The sequence below is a fragment of the Hetaerina americana genome, unplaced genomic scaffold, assembly GCF_022747635.1.
Source record: "Hetaerina americana unplaced genomic scaffold, ioHetAmer1.1.p SCAF_10, whole genome shotgun sequence".
In the NCBI taxonomy this organism is placed as follows: domain Eukaryota; kingdom Metazoa; phylum Arthropoda; class Insecta; order Odonata; family Calopterygidae; genus Hetaerina; species Hetaerina americana.
In genome coordinates this window covers 6,043,362-6,058,992 of record NW_027286070.1, presented here as the reverse complement: position 1 = coordinate 6,058,992, position 15,631 = coordinate 6,043,362, and the positions used below count along the sequence as shown (strand labels likewise).

At 43.2% G+C, this 15,631-nt stretch overlaps 1 protein-coding gene across 1 annotated transcript in view; it reads left to right on the top strand.

Annotated features, from left to right (window-relative positions):
• Nucleotides 1-15,631, top strand: part of ex (FERM domain containing expanded) — a 235,871-nt gene that overhangs the window by 170,757 nt on the left and 49,483 nt on the right. Inside the window, exon 5 of the mRNA XM_071598795.1 lies at nt 11,129-11,208. Coding sequence (XP_071454896.1) covers nt 11,129-11,208 — 80 coding nt within the window. The remainder of the gene's footprint in view (nt 1-11,128; nt 11,209-15,631) is intronic.

Genomic DNA, 15,631 nt, shown 5'->3' with positions numbered 1-15,631 from the left:
TTCTTATCCTTCAATGTGGCATGCAATGTATTGTCTAGTGTTGCATGCAAAACGCCATTTATGCCACTACGGATCATGAATCGGGTTTTTGTGGTGCCTTGAACGCGCGACTATGCGATGCTTGACAATTGGTCCAAGTTCAAACGTCTGCCTCTCTGTTACCATGGCTAAACAAAAGCAATTTATACGAACGGAAGGTGGCGTATCGAGTGTTTAATTTTAAGGAGAGAGCCCGATTATCTCTAGACATTCCTTTGCAGTAAAAATGTTTCCTCCAATCAATATACGACGGTGAAATTCTGGCAAGATAAAACTCTCCTCCCTCGCGACTAGAGGCAAAGAGGGATAGAAAGAATATTGATGGATCAATTATAGTTGCAAGAAATCACTTAATCATCATACTAAAATCAGGACAGAACGTTAGCACCATGCGGACCGAAAAAACTGCGGAGTGATGTTATTTCGCGATGGTTAGACATCGCGCTGAAACTCGTGTTTGTGGTCTTTTATAGGATTTAGTTACGGAAATGAACTGGGAGCCGAGAGGAAAGCTTCCCGTTTGGTGCAGAATCGCCATGGGTGATCAGAAGGCGTCCCATAATTATTGAAAGGCCTATCGGATTACATCGGAAACACGAAGAACAGGCGCGGCTTAAATTTTCGGAGAAACCCAAAAAATCCACGTTGAATGGGGAGTACATAATAATAGCATCATGTCAAATTGACAGGATGAGATATTAAGTTGAGAATTGAAAGGTGATGGACTGGCAAACCGGGCGATATATAAGGAATATCATTTCCTCGTACAATTTGAGACCACAGCAGTAGAGAACATGCAGGTAATTTAGAGCAAATTCCATTAATCACCAGTCAACAATCTAATCTAATGACTGTGACCAAACTCCTCCTACCACGCGCCCTTGTGGTGGCCTAGAGGGTAATATGTATGTGCAGATTTTCCATATGCGCAGTTTTTTCTCAATAAAAGCAAGAAGTAATGCGATTCGCGCGAGTCATTAGAGGAGCTACTTTCACCGTGAGGGATATTTTTTTTATTGGTTGTGTCTGTACTAACACTGATATGGAATAATGCTTACATGATGTCCAAATATTTTCCTGTTCATTCTCAAATGCGTTTATAGCTATTCAATGCAACAATTTCAGAGTGTAAAAACCATTTGCCTTGACCGGGATTCGAACCGGATCCCTCGATATCCGGCCGAGTACTTTAGCCAGTTAAAGTATCGAGGCGTGCTCTTAAACTCTGAAATTTTCTGCGGCGTCTCCCGCAGTTTATAGCTATTGGTGAAAAATTCATTATTTAGTTAAAGTAGGCGTTTTCAGTGAGTTGGTGCTATGCATAACTGGAAGCGTTAGAAGCTGTTATTAATCACCGTTAACACACTTCATTTTCCCCCTTAAAAATGTGAATTCTCTGCGAGAAAACTGACCCTTTTAACCTTACTACGAAAGCCTTGGGGTGTACGTATATGGAATAGTGGTTGACTTAAATTATTTCTACAAAAATAATACTTATACAAATTCCTTGTGAAGGCTTCCGCGGTGAGCAGCCATCGGAGATCCAAGTCTTCCGGGATAAACTACGCGTCGGTCCATACTGCTGGGGCAAATGTTTCGCCATCGAAATGTTTCGCCGGCGAAACTCTTCTCCCAACGATATGGACCGAAGTGGAGTAGATCCCGGAAGACTTGGATCTGAAATAATTTAAGAACTATTTGATACCGTGGTGCTTTCATCACTCTTATAGGCCTCAATGTTTGGTTCATTCGTCAAGGCTTTGATGATTGTCTTTCCTTGTGTACCACCCCACTAGAATATGATCCTCGACTCTAAGTAAGGGTAATACTGTTTAATAATTCGATGCCTCGACTCGTAAGCATCAATTGATCGGGGTCGAGTGCACGCACCCGTGTGCTCGCACGATCATCCTACGGTGTTCGTTTGGCTGAGATGCTCATCCGAGGCGATCGTAATCCAGGCGCGCTATGACTGGAATGCGCCGTCATTTCGTCCCTCCCTGGCGGGTTTTCGCCGCAGCGAGCCGTGCCCATCGCTCCCCACGAATGCCACGGCGCGCGCCAACGGGTTGTCTTTCAGGGCGAGAGCACAATCGGCCGACCCTCCTAAACCTCCTCCTATTCTTGGGCGCCCTGCACCCTCTTCCCCCACCCACCCCCACGCCACCGTCTCCCCCTCTCTCCACCCCCTGCCACTCCCCTCTCTTACGAACCCAGCTACGATTCCTCCCCCCACCCTCCTGTCCAAACTCTTCCCCCGCCCCCATTCCATCGCCCGCCCAAAGACCGGTTTTTCCTGATGGGAATTTCAAACCCTCTCCGCCCCCGTCCCTCCTCCCCCTCAACCTCAGCCCTCCCTCCACCAACCACCGCCCTTCCTTCATTCCTCAACCCCCTCTGCTCCCGTAGCCTCGCCATCACTTCCACCCTTCTTCTTCTCTCTCTCTCTCCGCCTCCTCCTTTTCCTCCTCCTCCGCCTCCCTCGCTCCCTCCGTTATCCTTCGCAGCAGCGAAATAACGAAGGAGAAGAGGAGGAGGGGACGTTCGAAAAACTCCGCTCCGCAGAGGACAACTTTCACGCCCATTCCTCTCTCTCTCTCTCTCTCTCTCTCTCTCTCTCTCTCTCTCTCTCTCTCTCTCTCTCTCTCTCTCCTGCTCTCTCCTGCTCTCTCCTCAAGTGAATGTGAGCCTGGCCTGCCTCTGCCTGCTTTGTGCTTCTCTTCCGATGAGCTTTATTGGCATCATTGCAAATGCAAAAGTAATTTCTCCAAATCATTTTTATAATGCACTCATGTACACTTGTGTTTCCTTTTAGTACGACCAGTTTAAATGTACATATATTTGAAATATATGTACATATACAATATCATTTATATCTATCTACCTTTTCTTACGCTATTATGTGTTGATGTAGGATATTCCTGGTGGAGTGTGTGTGTGTAAAAAATTAAATGGGGAAAATGCCTACTTACACGTGCCCGAAAATTGAAGAGGCGGTAACGCGGGTAGCTTCTCATTCAGTTCGCGATGGTTCTCCCTCCGTTACATAAGTTGTGTATCGAGTGTTCGGGAAATAAGTCATTGAGGGAAAGAAACATGCCATATTTATTCCAATCCTTATTACGCAGTTCGCATTTTCCACTGGAAACGAGGAAGCGTGACATGCATGCTGGAGGGCACCTTTGTGACACAAAGAGTTCGCACCAGACAGAATATTACGTATCAGAGAGGCACAGAACAACGGAGTTCCCTTGAGACACTGAGGGATTTATTATTACGGACCCCCCCATTACATCGGTAGGGTGGACCGACAGGACGATAGAAAAGAGATAAATACCAGCTGATTGTGTAAGGGACACTTCTGTGGGGTATCACGAAACAATTGTAGCAGGATCAGACCGATCCTACTTTCTAAATTCGAAAACACAAACTTTAAAACTCCCTAATTAAACATTCCTATTATTCCGTGAGGATAGGCATGTAATGGGTGTGAGTTTACGTTGTTCATAATTTGTAAATTTATTTTCCGTGTTATTTTATATATATATATATATATATATATATATATATATATATATAAGAATTGTATCCTAACACACCCCCACCTCTCCGCCACACGCTCTTGCGGAATATTGTGAGTAGATGTTCGCATTACTATTTATTTTTTTCGTTTACACGTATCCCATTCTATGATTCTGCGTAAGTTGTAAGACATTTCGTCTGTGTCTGAGCCGTCTGACAAGGCGATCGTCCAAGAATCCAATGCGTGTGCCCATCTCTCCGCATTTCTCTTGTGCATGCGCGCCTCGATCCCCCCCTCCCTCCTTCCGCCCCTCGCTCGTTTTTCGTGGTCCACGCCTCTCTTCCCCTGGAATTGCACTCGCCCTCCCCCCCCCACCTCGAGGAACGGATGAATGGATTGTCGCGGGAGCGGCGCGAGTGACGCGCGCATGCCGATTGCTCGCGGAGTAATTCAGCGGATAATTTGGATCCGTTGCCCGGAAAGATTTGCAGGCTAGTCAAAAGAGTCACAAGAGGAGAGGATAGGTATTTGGGAGCGTTGTGTTAAAGGAAGTTTACTCACTTCGGCAAAGTAAAGGGTTTTACCCGCAAAAAAAAACCAGAAAATAGCTGACAAATAATTCAGCAATATCTAATTTTTGACCAGACTCTGATGCACGCTCTGCAATTCTGCTCGCTGATTTTATCCTTCCCAGCCAGTCATGGGTTCATCGTGCTGTAATGCTGAAACCATGGTTGATAAATGTTAAATCTTTGAGAGAAATTGTAAAGTTTGTTTCCTTTAATATGAGCACCTTCAAAGGTCCTACCCGAAACCGTTCAGAACAGATGAAATATAGTTTCTGATAATTTATCATGTGACTGGGAATCACAACCGTAATTAAAACTCCTCTGGTATGAACTGAGTACTAGGAAAAATGAAACTCTTGAGGTGGATGTAATCCCGCTGGTGAATGAAGTGGCTGCCATCGTTTGAATTATGTGATTTCTCTGTTGATTTCCTGATTGTTTACCAAACCGGAAGGTTGGTTGTGAATTGCTGGTTAGGTATTTTCCCATCACACGTCTTAATCAGGGGCTATCAGTGTGAGTCTTATCTTAAGTTTAGGGTTCAGCTGATTGCTCATGGTATTCCGACTTAAGGTTTACGAGCAGCCGGTTTTGTATTTGACTAGCGATTATAAATCTGATTTTGGGCTTTATTGAAAGGTGAAAGTTAATTTTTGGTTTAACGAGAAGTTATAAAACCGGGTCTAAGGCTGAGGTAAGGTGTCAGAGATATGCAAGACACACTACTTACAATTTTTTTTATTTTTATTTTAAAACATTATTCACATACAGCAGCAGCGCCATTTTACAGTAATAAACTCATCCTCCGACATTGAATCTCCTTGTGACCGCGATGGGTGAATTATTATAATTTGTCAATCGCAGTATCGGTAGTTCATACCAGCCGAGTGATAAAACAAGAGAAATGGGAAATTCGCTGCGGACTGAAAAATAAATAATTTATCTTCCCTCTTGCGCAATTTGCGATTTCAATCTGATAGAGGTTATGCACTTCAGACCACGATCGGACAACCCCCTCATTGCCGTCCACCGTACATTTTCACGAACTCTTCATTAATATATTCAAAATTATGTTTTTAAAGGCCGGCGCATATTAACAAGGCCTGGCACCCGCTATTGCGGCGGATGTGACTGCATTGCCCACTCACTCCTCAAACGCCCTCCCTCCCTCCGCCACTACTTCCCCCTCCATCTCCGCGATGGGAGAGTGTGCCAAGCACGAAGCGGAGGAAGGTGCGGGGGAATTCGCGACGCCGCAGGCACACGCACCCCTCACCGCAAACCACCACCCCACTTTGTCTATTTATCTTGCAGCAGCAATGGACATTTACCATTGCTAAAATTTTCTTAAGTGCGAATACCAATGGTATTTTTGGACTTGAAATTCTAACACACTTGAGCTATCGATGAAGCATCCCGATGAAATCATGAATCTTGCCACTCATGAGTTTGGAGACGACAACTGGAAACTAATATTACGGACAAAGGGAGAAGTGAATTTCATACGCATGATAGTGAGTGCAGAGATGAGAGCGAATTTCATGTGAAGATAGCCAGGACAATGAGAAGAAAGAAAACGAAATATAATTTTTTATGGGTTTGATTCACCGCAATCGATGGCGGAAACCTTTAAGGAGGCTGAGGACACTCCTGATGGGTGTAATAACTTTCCCAGAGGCCGTAGCATCGAGCGCAAATAATGCATTTTGTTCGCTTAAATGGGGGCGCTGTACATCTGGTACCCCCACGTGTAGTTTCTCCTCATCTTAAAATCAATGTGGTGTTTGTTTCATTATGAAAACATATTTGACTGACATTTTATTGGGAAACTTGGAATGTATTTTAGCCCTCCTGGTGTTCCCCAGAAGGCGAAACTTCAATCGCATCAGTAAGCAGAAGGTTTTTTTCCATTGCAGACCACATTGCCTACTTCACCGTAAATATTATGTTCCGTCGTGGCAGCTCTTCTCCGCGCGACATCGAATGTAGTAGGCAGGTAAGCGGCCCTTACTATTAGAGAGCCGAATTGAATTGCTAGCATTGCATTTAATGGCAACACGGCTAAACAGACACAGCCTGGCAACACAGCGTTGGCGTCCGATGCGGGGTTCGAACCGGCGACCTTCAGATCACGTGGGAAGGTTGCCCGCCTCTTCGGCGTGGGGCTCGAACCCAATGACCTCCAGTGCACCGCAGGGCGTGTGGTTCGTTAGACTCGTCGAAAGTATCGGACTTGGTGCTCGGGTCACTCAATCACGGGCGGCCGAACGACACTCGCCGACGTGCTACTGGAACTCGCTTTAAAATACATATCCCCATGACCCCGTCTAGCCACGCTGGGATGGGTCATAAATATCAGATCAGAGGAGAGCACGTTCTGTGGTTTGCAGTTTAGTTTACTCAGCCATGCTCCGACCACGAGGAGGGACCAGATTGACCGACAGCGAAATCGGCCATTGGTTTAATTTTCTGGCCAGTTGATGTTTCTATTTTTATTTAAATTCAGCGAATCACGAATTGTCTCGCGTGGGATGTGCGTATTAGTTAACAATTGATCTAGGGTTGTTGATTAATAATAGCATCAGTCAATAATACCGTTCAGGTAAAATAGAATTCGGTAATAAATAGAATGAATAGAGGATGTAGAATTTATTTTTTTCTTTTCCATATATTAAGTGAGGAGGAGAACTAGTCTCTATTTGAATGCTTTATCTTCTTACTTGATGGTCTGTTCTTGATTAATTTGCCGATCGTAATTGTTCTTTTCATTATATGGTATGGAGGATTGTATGTGACTATCAGTCCTTCCAACCACTATTCGCGATTACAGTCCTGACTCAGCAGATGCCTGGTGTAGATACACCCCAACCATACACCTTAGCGGTGTGGCACCACGCGCTCCAGCTGCGGTCCCTTACCTAGCATCTCGTAGATGTGGAGAACATTTTCTGTTTTTCATCTTCTCCTGCTTCATTTATCTCCCTATCTCCGCTTGTAATCTCCCCCCCCCCCCCGCCGCTCCCATTCCTCTCACCCCTCGCTCCCCCCCTCCCCAAATCGTGCCTCTCCGGCCGTGTCCTCGGCCTTGGGATGCTAACCATTCCTCCTCCCGCCGCCCTCGGACCAAGTGGGGGGAGGTGAGGGTCGAGTTTCTGGGGGTCCGGGGAGGGAGGGGAAGGGGCGGAGGAGCAGACGCCACAGCCTCCTCTCCTCATCCTCCGAGAGACCAGGAAACGGGATGAAATTTGTTTCGCATCGAGGATCGTTTCGTCGGCCGGTAAGGCCAGCAGCCGGCGACGGCTACTGGTCTTCCTCTCACTCCCCCCTCTCTCCGCACCCTCTCTCCCTCTCTCCCCCCCCCCCCCCCTCTCCTCCCTCTCCTTCAACCCTGCCCTCATCATTCCTCCAACCTTGGGGACGGGAATTCGGGCGCGCGCGACGAACTTCACTTGTTTTATTTATTTACTTACCTTTTCTTAATTTCCCCCGACTCATCAGCAGCGCATCCTCTCCTACACGAGGGCACACTACACCCCTCGCCCTATGCCCCCTCCCGCCATGAATGATGGAATGAACGGAGAGGAAGTGTCTCCTTACACTATTATTCGATAGCCTGGGTTGGGATACACTGGAAGCGCGAGTACTCAGTGCGCGACTTTGGTAAACTTTTACAGAATGGCAGATCATTCGATTTAAACGCCGAGAGAGGGTGAGTGAGATCATGAACATTGTATAAAATTTGGAGGCGACACCAAGAATAGAATTTAGGTCGGAGATCGACTGCCGATCCGACCGATAACAGGAATCATTTTCCCCTCATCACCATTCGGGGCAAGAACAGAAGCCATCCTTTGAAAACTGCAAGCTTGCAGTGCCTTGAACCACCCATCAGCAATTATCCTAAAGTCTGTTGGCCTAACATCCCCTGCCACTCACCCTCAGGGCGGCTTACAGTCTCTGGATGTAATCGAATGTTATTTTATTGACATCACGCCTGCTACACTTTAGAAGGAAAATTTAGTATTTTCGGATATTTCAGTGATTTGTGTTGCACTTTTCCCTGTCTCGTCTTTCGTGCCTTTTCCGACCCTTAGAGCTTAGCTGACGTTTTAGCGCCTCGAAATTACACAAATAAACGGGAACAAAGAGACATGGTCCGTTTCGTGAAGTCTTTATGGACGAAGAGATGTCTTAATGAACGATGAGATAGGTTCACAATGGTGTTATTGGAAGGCCTTGGTTGGGAAACTCAGACAGTGGGTGGAGAGTGGTAGTCGAGTGGGTAGAGCGCTGGGCCACCGGGTGACGCCTCTGGGCACTCACTCTCTGCTGTACCCAAGTTCAGTGATTTTCGACAGTCTCTGGCTTGGCCACGTGGGATTTCTCCCTATTGCAAGGGATGATTAAAAACACTACATTTCTACAAACAACAATTTATTTTAACCCTACCTTGGTTTCGTCATCAGGTCCCAGCTGAAGAACCTGATGACGCTGCGAAACCAAGGTCAAGTGATTATAAATTGTGAATTGTGGAATTGCAGTGTTTTTGTTGCCGTTCCTTGCAATTTGGTGATTTTTAATGGCGTTGGGAAACCATAGGTGGCACAGGGAAAGGATCTTCTACCCCCCTTATTGCCCTGTTGTGCTAATGTCACACGTGGTTGGGCGTTGTATTGGGGGAACTCTAACCTCACCTATCAAACCATCCTTCGGGTTGATAACTACCGTGATGAATTTACAACATCTATCCTTACAACAAGTGAAAAAAATGAAAACAAATATTACTAATGTGTTCTTCGTCGTGGCTTCATTGGACGGCTTCCAGAAACAGAACAATCAAAATAATAGCTTCAATTAACAATACTTTTACATTAAGATCAGTTAATATGCAGAATAAATTTTATTCATATATCTCGGTTTTTTATTAGTAATAATAAATTAAAAATACCCCAAGTACAAATAACAATTTATATACATTTACATTATACCCCTCAAACTGCCGCAGAGGGGTATGGCGGGCGGTGTTAGGTCGCCACTCGTAAAATAGAATAAAACCACACGCAAAACCAACATATTCATGCCAACCTACACTCACAGAGGCCTATATGTTCATGCAAAAATCTTAATTGACACGCATGCAAATACTTACGTATACTATCAAATAACATACACCTACAAATATAGCAAAAATCTATGCACTAACGTGCAAGTTAGAATTGAAAAGTAAGAAGGGGAAATTCTACTATCACATGGACATGAAACTCATGATCATGGTTTTAATATTTTACTAGTATTAAGAAATTATTATACTCTTAGACCACTCCACGGATTGGTAAGATGACGCATTACGAAACCCAATAAAAGGGGCGGGCTGTGGCTGTGTGTGGTAACACACTATCAGGCAGCATTCTACCTATGCAGGACGGATAATTTACGATTGCATCAGCTCTACAGATTTATTAATTGGAAACGTAAATAATATGTTAATATTGGCTATATAATCCCCTCCCCGCCAGTGTCTTTCAATTTCCATCTCAGTGTTTCACCCTTGAGTTGGTATCACGAATAGTGCGCGGGAAAAACGAATGCATGAATCTCTCCGTTCAACAGTCCATCTCTTATATTTTGTGGAAATTGTCTTCTGCCTATTTTACTGGGGGTGCATTATCTTTTCTATATCGGATGCAAAACCACATTATCGGCGTCATTAAAATAAGTTTAATTTAGCTCCGAATCTTCGCATACCTAAAGGTTCCCGACCCAGATCTCGCTGTAAATGCCTGACGCTTTGTGCTCTACATATAGTAAAAATCTTTACTAATCTGGCGGCTTTTCTTCGCAACCTGCTCGATTCTGTAATACACATTTTTTACATGAAATTCATAAGATACACTTCACATGTGCGCAGTATCAGAGGCCTTACTTAAGGAAATTAGCACGTCTCCGTCACTTTCTCATCGTTGCATTTTCAAACTCTGAATTCTGACTTCATTAGGCCCCCTCCGTAATAGTTCCAATGTGTTTTCTCCGCGCGAGATCCAATGCGATCGCGACACCTAAGTATTATACGTGCTCTGCAACGTTCGGCCGAACCCCTTAGTGTTTTGAAGTGGACACAAGTCTGCTCGTGTTTTTCTTTATTTTTTAAGAAGTGCATTTTCGTACATTTTTTTAGTATTTATATCCGAACCCCATTTTGTACTCCATTTTAATTGTTTTCTAAGTCGAGTATTGCTCAGATTTAATTAACTGTGCTGTTCGCTAGTTCCCTGTACATTAGTGTTGTCGGCGAAGCCTTACGGTGTTTTTTGTTTTTTTAAGTGATGTCATTAGTGTAAGTTATAAAGTATAAAGGAGCCAGATGCTACCCCCATGGACGTCGAATGTTACTTGTGCATAATTTATTAATAATAATTATCCATTAATTAATACTAAATTAAGAATTTTAATTAATTTTCAACTGTTAACTAGTTAATTATCCTACCAATAGGGACCAGATATTCTCTCAAAATGTCATCCCTAAATGTGTTATCTGATAATATTTAGGCTTTTATTTAACATTTCGTTGTGCATTACGATGTAATTCCGCAAAGTACTCCCTTACTTTCTCTCAAATATCTACATTTATTAAATGTGATAAATTCTGAAGCTGTAATTAAGGATATTTTATCAAACGAGAAACTAACTTGGTTCTCGTTCTGTATCCATCGTTTCCTAATACGAAAGTTTAAGTTAATGAGAAATTCACGTTTTATTTGTTCGAAAATATCAGGCGATTTCTTCAAAATCCTGGTTCATAAATAAAATGATTTAGGTTGTTTAGCTTTGTGGTGAAACTTAATTCCGGTGGAATAATGTCTTCGTTTTTTGTATTGAGTATTTGTAAAATTCACCCCAATTCCTCCGAGGTCAATACTCGACTGTAACTTAAATGCCATAGTTTTTATGTAGTAGAGCTAATGTTTCAGTAAAAGCATTCCATTTTTCTTTTCTCCAGGGCCTGGGTGCCACCGGGTGCCCCCTATTGGTGCTCCACTTCAGGGTGCAGTTCTACGTGGACAGCCCCCTCCTACTCAGGTGAGAGTTAATCTTTATTTAAGTTCTTAATGTTAAGACTGATCCAGTTGCGTTCGGTTGGTGATCTTGGCGTTTATTCCACTCTTAAAAACGCCTTCTCTTAACAGGTCACCCCGAAGTAGTTCTTCGGTTACCCGGTTGGAATTCTTCTGATTATTATTTTTCAAGACAGCCTCAGGAACTGTGGACACTCTTGTTAAATTTTTTAGATATGATTTCAAGGTATTAGTGATACAGAGAGCTATAAAAAATTGTAATCCTTCTTTTTATGTTTCGTGCATAAGTGCATAATGTTAAGGAAATTGAGTATTTTCCATTACGGTCTCATTATCTTAATTTTTTTCATCACAATTCTGCATGTTTTTTCTCATGTGCCGTACTTATGGTTTTTTTTACGCGAGTAAACATGAAAAAACTGTCGAAATGTTAATTTTAATGCTATTTTATGACTCTAAAATAGTTCGCTCACGCCCTTTTGGTATTGATTTTCGGACTACTTTTAAAAAGCCCTTTCGTTACCTTTTCATTGCATTTACAAGTAAAGAGGGCAAAGCAAATATGACAATGTATGATACAAATCACTCGCATGCTCTGGCTAGTCCAACGTGACCATTGGATATTAGTATGGTGGAAATTGCAGGCTACTGCCGAGTGGGTAGTGAGCTTCGGCCTTCTTTCCTGAATTATTGTGTAATTGAGCCTTCAGGAGTTACCACTCTGCTGGTTAACTGCTTGGTGTTTGAGACAAGCATTGCATGCTCCCATGGAAGACGTTGCGTCGCTTTCTTCGGCTGATGCCGCAATGGACGTAAAAAGGGGCATTTCGTAGTAGAAGCAGAAGACTAAAGGGAAGATTTTGTTTTTGTTGTTTCAACAGGCCCTCTGGATATCTGGTTTTGAGCTATAAGGGTGGCTTCTTGGGCGGATTCTAATTGCATAAGAGTCACCTGATGTGTCCAAGGAAAATACGTCAGTAATATTAGCAGTAGCTATTTGGGGAGGCGCTGTCGAAAACTAACGCCGTTAGAGACATCAGAGATTGATGTGGGTGATTGGGTAGAGATGGAATGTTAAGGGAATGGAAGAAGGGTGGAGAGAAACCAGGCGTCGGAATTAGTCTGGTCAAAATGTACATCTACACAATACCCCGCAAGACGCCGCAAGGGATATTAGGTCAGCATCCGTTGAAAAGAGTAAAATAACATTCAAAACTAACATTCATACCAATTCACTCCCGCAGAGGCATGTATATATATTTATGCAGAACCAATTTTAATTACAATATGGATATACATGTACGACCGACTGACATACACATGCACCTACGAATAAACCTTATGTCTGTGCAGCGTAATCTTGTCCCCTCTTGTAAATCGAAATTCTTCACTATTTATATAATGACTTGAATTTCTTATTACTATGACTCCTGATTGTCCGGGTAAAGAACGAATATTTGTACCTATCTGTACTGGAATCTATCTCCCTTATCATATTTTTGTGGCATAGCTTACCCAAAGAGTGTGGGGCCGTCATTACCTTTGTGTTATTGTTCAAGTCGTGTGTCCTGAGCCTTGCTTAATTCTAGGACGCACATGTTCTCTTTGTATCTCAAGCAGCTCCCAGCCTAATTCCTCTAAAAGACCTGTCACACTCGTCTTCTTGTCGCAACAATTTTTGACAAATCTGTAGGATTTTCTCTGTACTATATCTAGTCCTTTTAGTAACATTTTCTCCCAAGGATCCCCAAAACTTGCGGCGTATTCCGAGTGTAGCCTGACTAGAGTGAAATAACACCACTCTTTAACTTTCTCATTACATTGCCCTACCATCTGCTTAATGAAACCGAGTTTCTTTAAAGCAAATCCGCATATTGCTCTGATATGTGCTCCCCATGAAAGGCGTGGTGTAAGGACTACCCTCAATTATTTAACTTGATCTACCGTGGTTAACACTTAACCCTCCATTTCATAATTTGTCCTGCTCATCGCTTATTTTTGCGCCGAAATTTTAAAACTGCTTATTTGCTTATGTTAAGTACTTATTCCCCCATTCCGTGCACCAGTCCGATATAGAGTCTGTCTCTCGAGTGTAGCCCTAAGCCTGCTTGGATCCTCATTTCCCTGTGTACCACCCTGTGGTCTGCAAATAATTAAGGCTGCTCCTAACGTATGAGCTTAGGCCAGTAATGTATATTAAGCATAGTAGCGGCCCTATTCCACTTTCTTGGAGGACGCTCGAAGTTAAATCTACTCCTGTTGAGCACAACCCGTCGATGTCTACTATTTGTTTGCGATTGCTTTCTTAATTATACCATAGTGTTTAAAGTTTGTGTAACTGTTTATTGTCCGGGACTTTATCGAAGGCTTACTTGAAATCCTTAATGCTCACCGTTTAATTGTCATCTACCAGAGAGTTTTTATGAATTTCACTAACCTTAAAATCAAAATGAATGACATTCGCGAGGGAATTTGGTATCTGACGCATAGGGCTAAAATGGAACGAACTGGCGCCAATGGCGTGATTTGCGCCATTTGAAGGAAGATTGGTGTCCTTCATCTTGCCATCCAAGCATGGTCTCGAAACAATCGAATGTAAATGACAAAAGATCGCGAATGCATTCGCAGTGAAAATTAATGGTTTCTCTTCCCGCTAGCGCGACGAAGGGCGCTTGGGCTGCTTCCCAAGTCCATCCCCTTCGAGGGGCAAAATCGGAAGATGGTCCCCCCCCCTCGGCGTTGCAGTCCAAATGAGGCTGATTTGCTCTGCTGTACGAGGCACAAATATTACAGGTTTGCCGGTTGAAGCGAATCGGGAGCCCGCGCCCTATTTTATTCCCTTTGGAAGTGGTAACAGATCCTCATGGCGATTCCATGGTCATCATCAACGCCGACTTCAAAGAATATCACTTTCCTCCTGGAGAAACTTTTCTTTTCTGATATTCTTTTCACGTCTGTATTGCCATGCCTGCTTAAGAACTATTTTCGCGTAAAATTTTAATAATAGGGCAGCGTTGTTGCAACCGCAGTTGTCCCACGGGCCACTAACGATTAGACTATGTGGAACATTAAGCCAAGTAGTCAATGAGTGCCCTGAAATGCCCCCTGGTTTCCCCTGCAAGGACGTCACCTTTAGCAATAGATATAGGGGGTGCGACCGATAGGCGAGTCATTTGCGCTAATAGGGATGGATGTTCTTGGAGGGGAGGAAGGGTGTGGGGAAACCCGGCGTCGACATTAACCTACTTTTAACGAAAGGCGCCAAGAGGTCCGCAAGTGTAAAGTCCTACTCACTCATAGTGCTCTCCACAAAGCACCTCAAGTAGGGAACGGGATGCCAATGAAAAAGATAAGCCGGCTCCAGATTCGAACCTGGACCCTGGGTGGGAAGCCGATACGTTAGCCACCGCACCATCTCGATCCCCGCTCGGTCGAGAAACCTCTCAATACCTCTAATTCGGGATAATATAGGAATTTCATGTTCTCCCTTTTTTTGCTGTAAAATGTAAAGCTGTGTCATTTATGTGTGTCATCTATTACTTGTGGAAAGGCATGACGAGGGTTTTAAAGCACCATTCTTTAATTTTTAATTGCTTTTTACTGTGATTAGACGTAAATCTTTTGTTCGCAGTTGGGATATTGGGTAAACGGTGTATAGTCTCCGATACATAAATTCGGTAAATCACAGTCTATCTATTACGGAAATGTGTGGTTCCTAGTGGAACTAAAAATTATTTTCCATGTCAAATCCATCATTTATTATGTAAATTTAAATGATTCGACTACTTTAGGCAAAATATTTTTCATTGCCACCGTCCAACGTACAAGAGAACAGCATATCATGCGGAATGAAAAAGTGAGGAAAATCTTTGATATTAATTTTTCAAGTCCATGCCGTTCAGTTTATGAATTCGTGCTTAGGAGATCAGATTTAGAATTTCCGTTATTCCAATTTCAGTATTTCCGCTCATTATTAAATGCAAGAATAACTTTCATTGAACTCGCCTAGGGGTAGTTAGATAAAGTGCATTCAAGCCATTTCTTTGTTGGTTATCAATTTTCTTATTTTTTATGCTCGTCTTAGTAATGTCTTCTACTTCTGCGTTACGAAATAGAAACTTATTATCAACAATGCATCTATATCCAATGATGGCATCAATCACTTGCGTCGCACGGATTGCGTCATTTTCACAGTGTTTCCTTAGCTTTTAGTACTCTTTTTCTGTTGATAACATAATACTGACGGATTTACCAACTGCCACATAGCCTAGTGGAACCTTAAAACTGCCCTAAGATGACATATCGATAAGTATAATTCCACATAGGCAATATAGGCGCTTTTATGCTTTTGTTCAGTGGAGGATAGCGCGAAACATGAAACCTACATCTTAATCTTACATCCAGCCAGCCGCCATGATGGTGTGTGG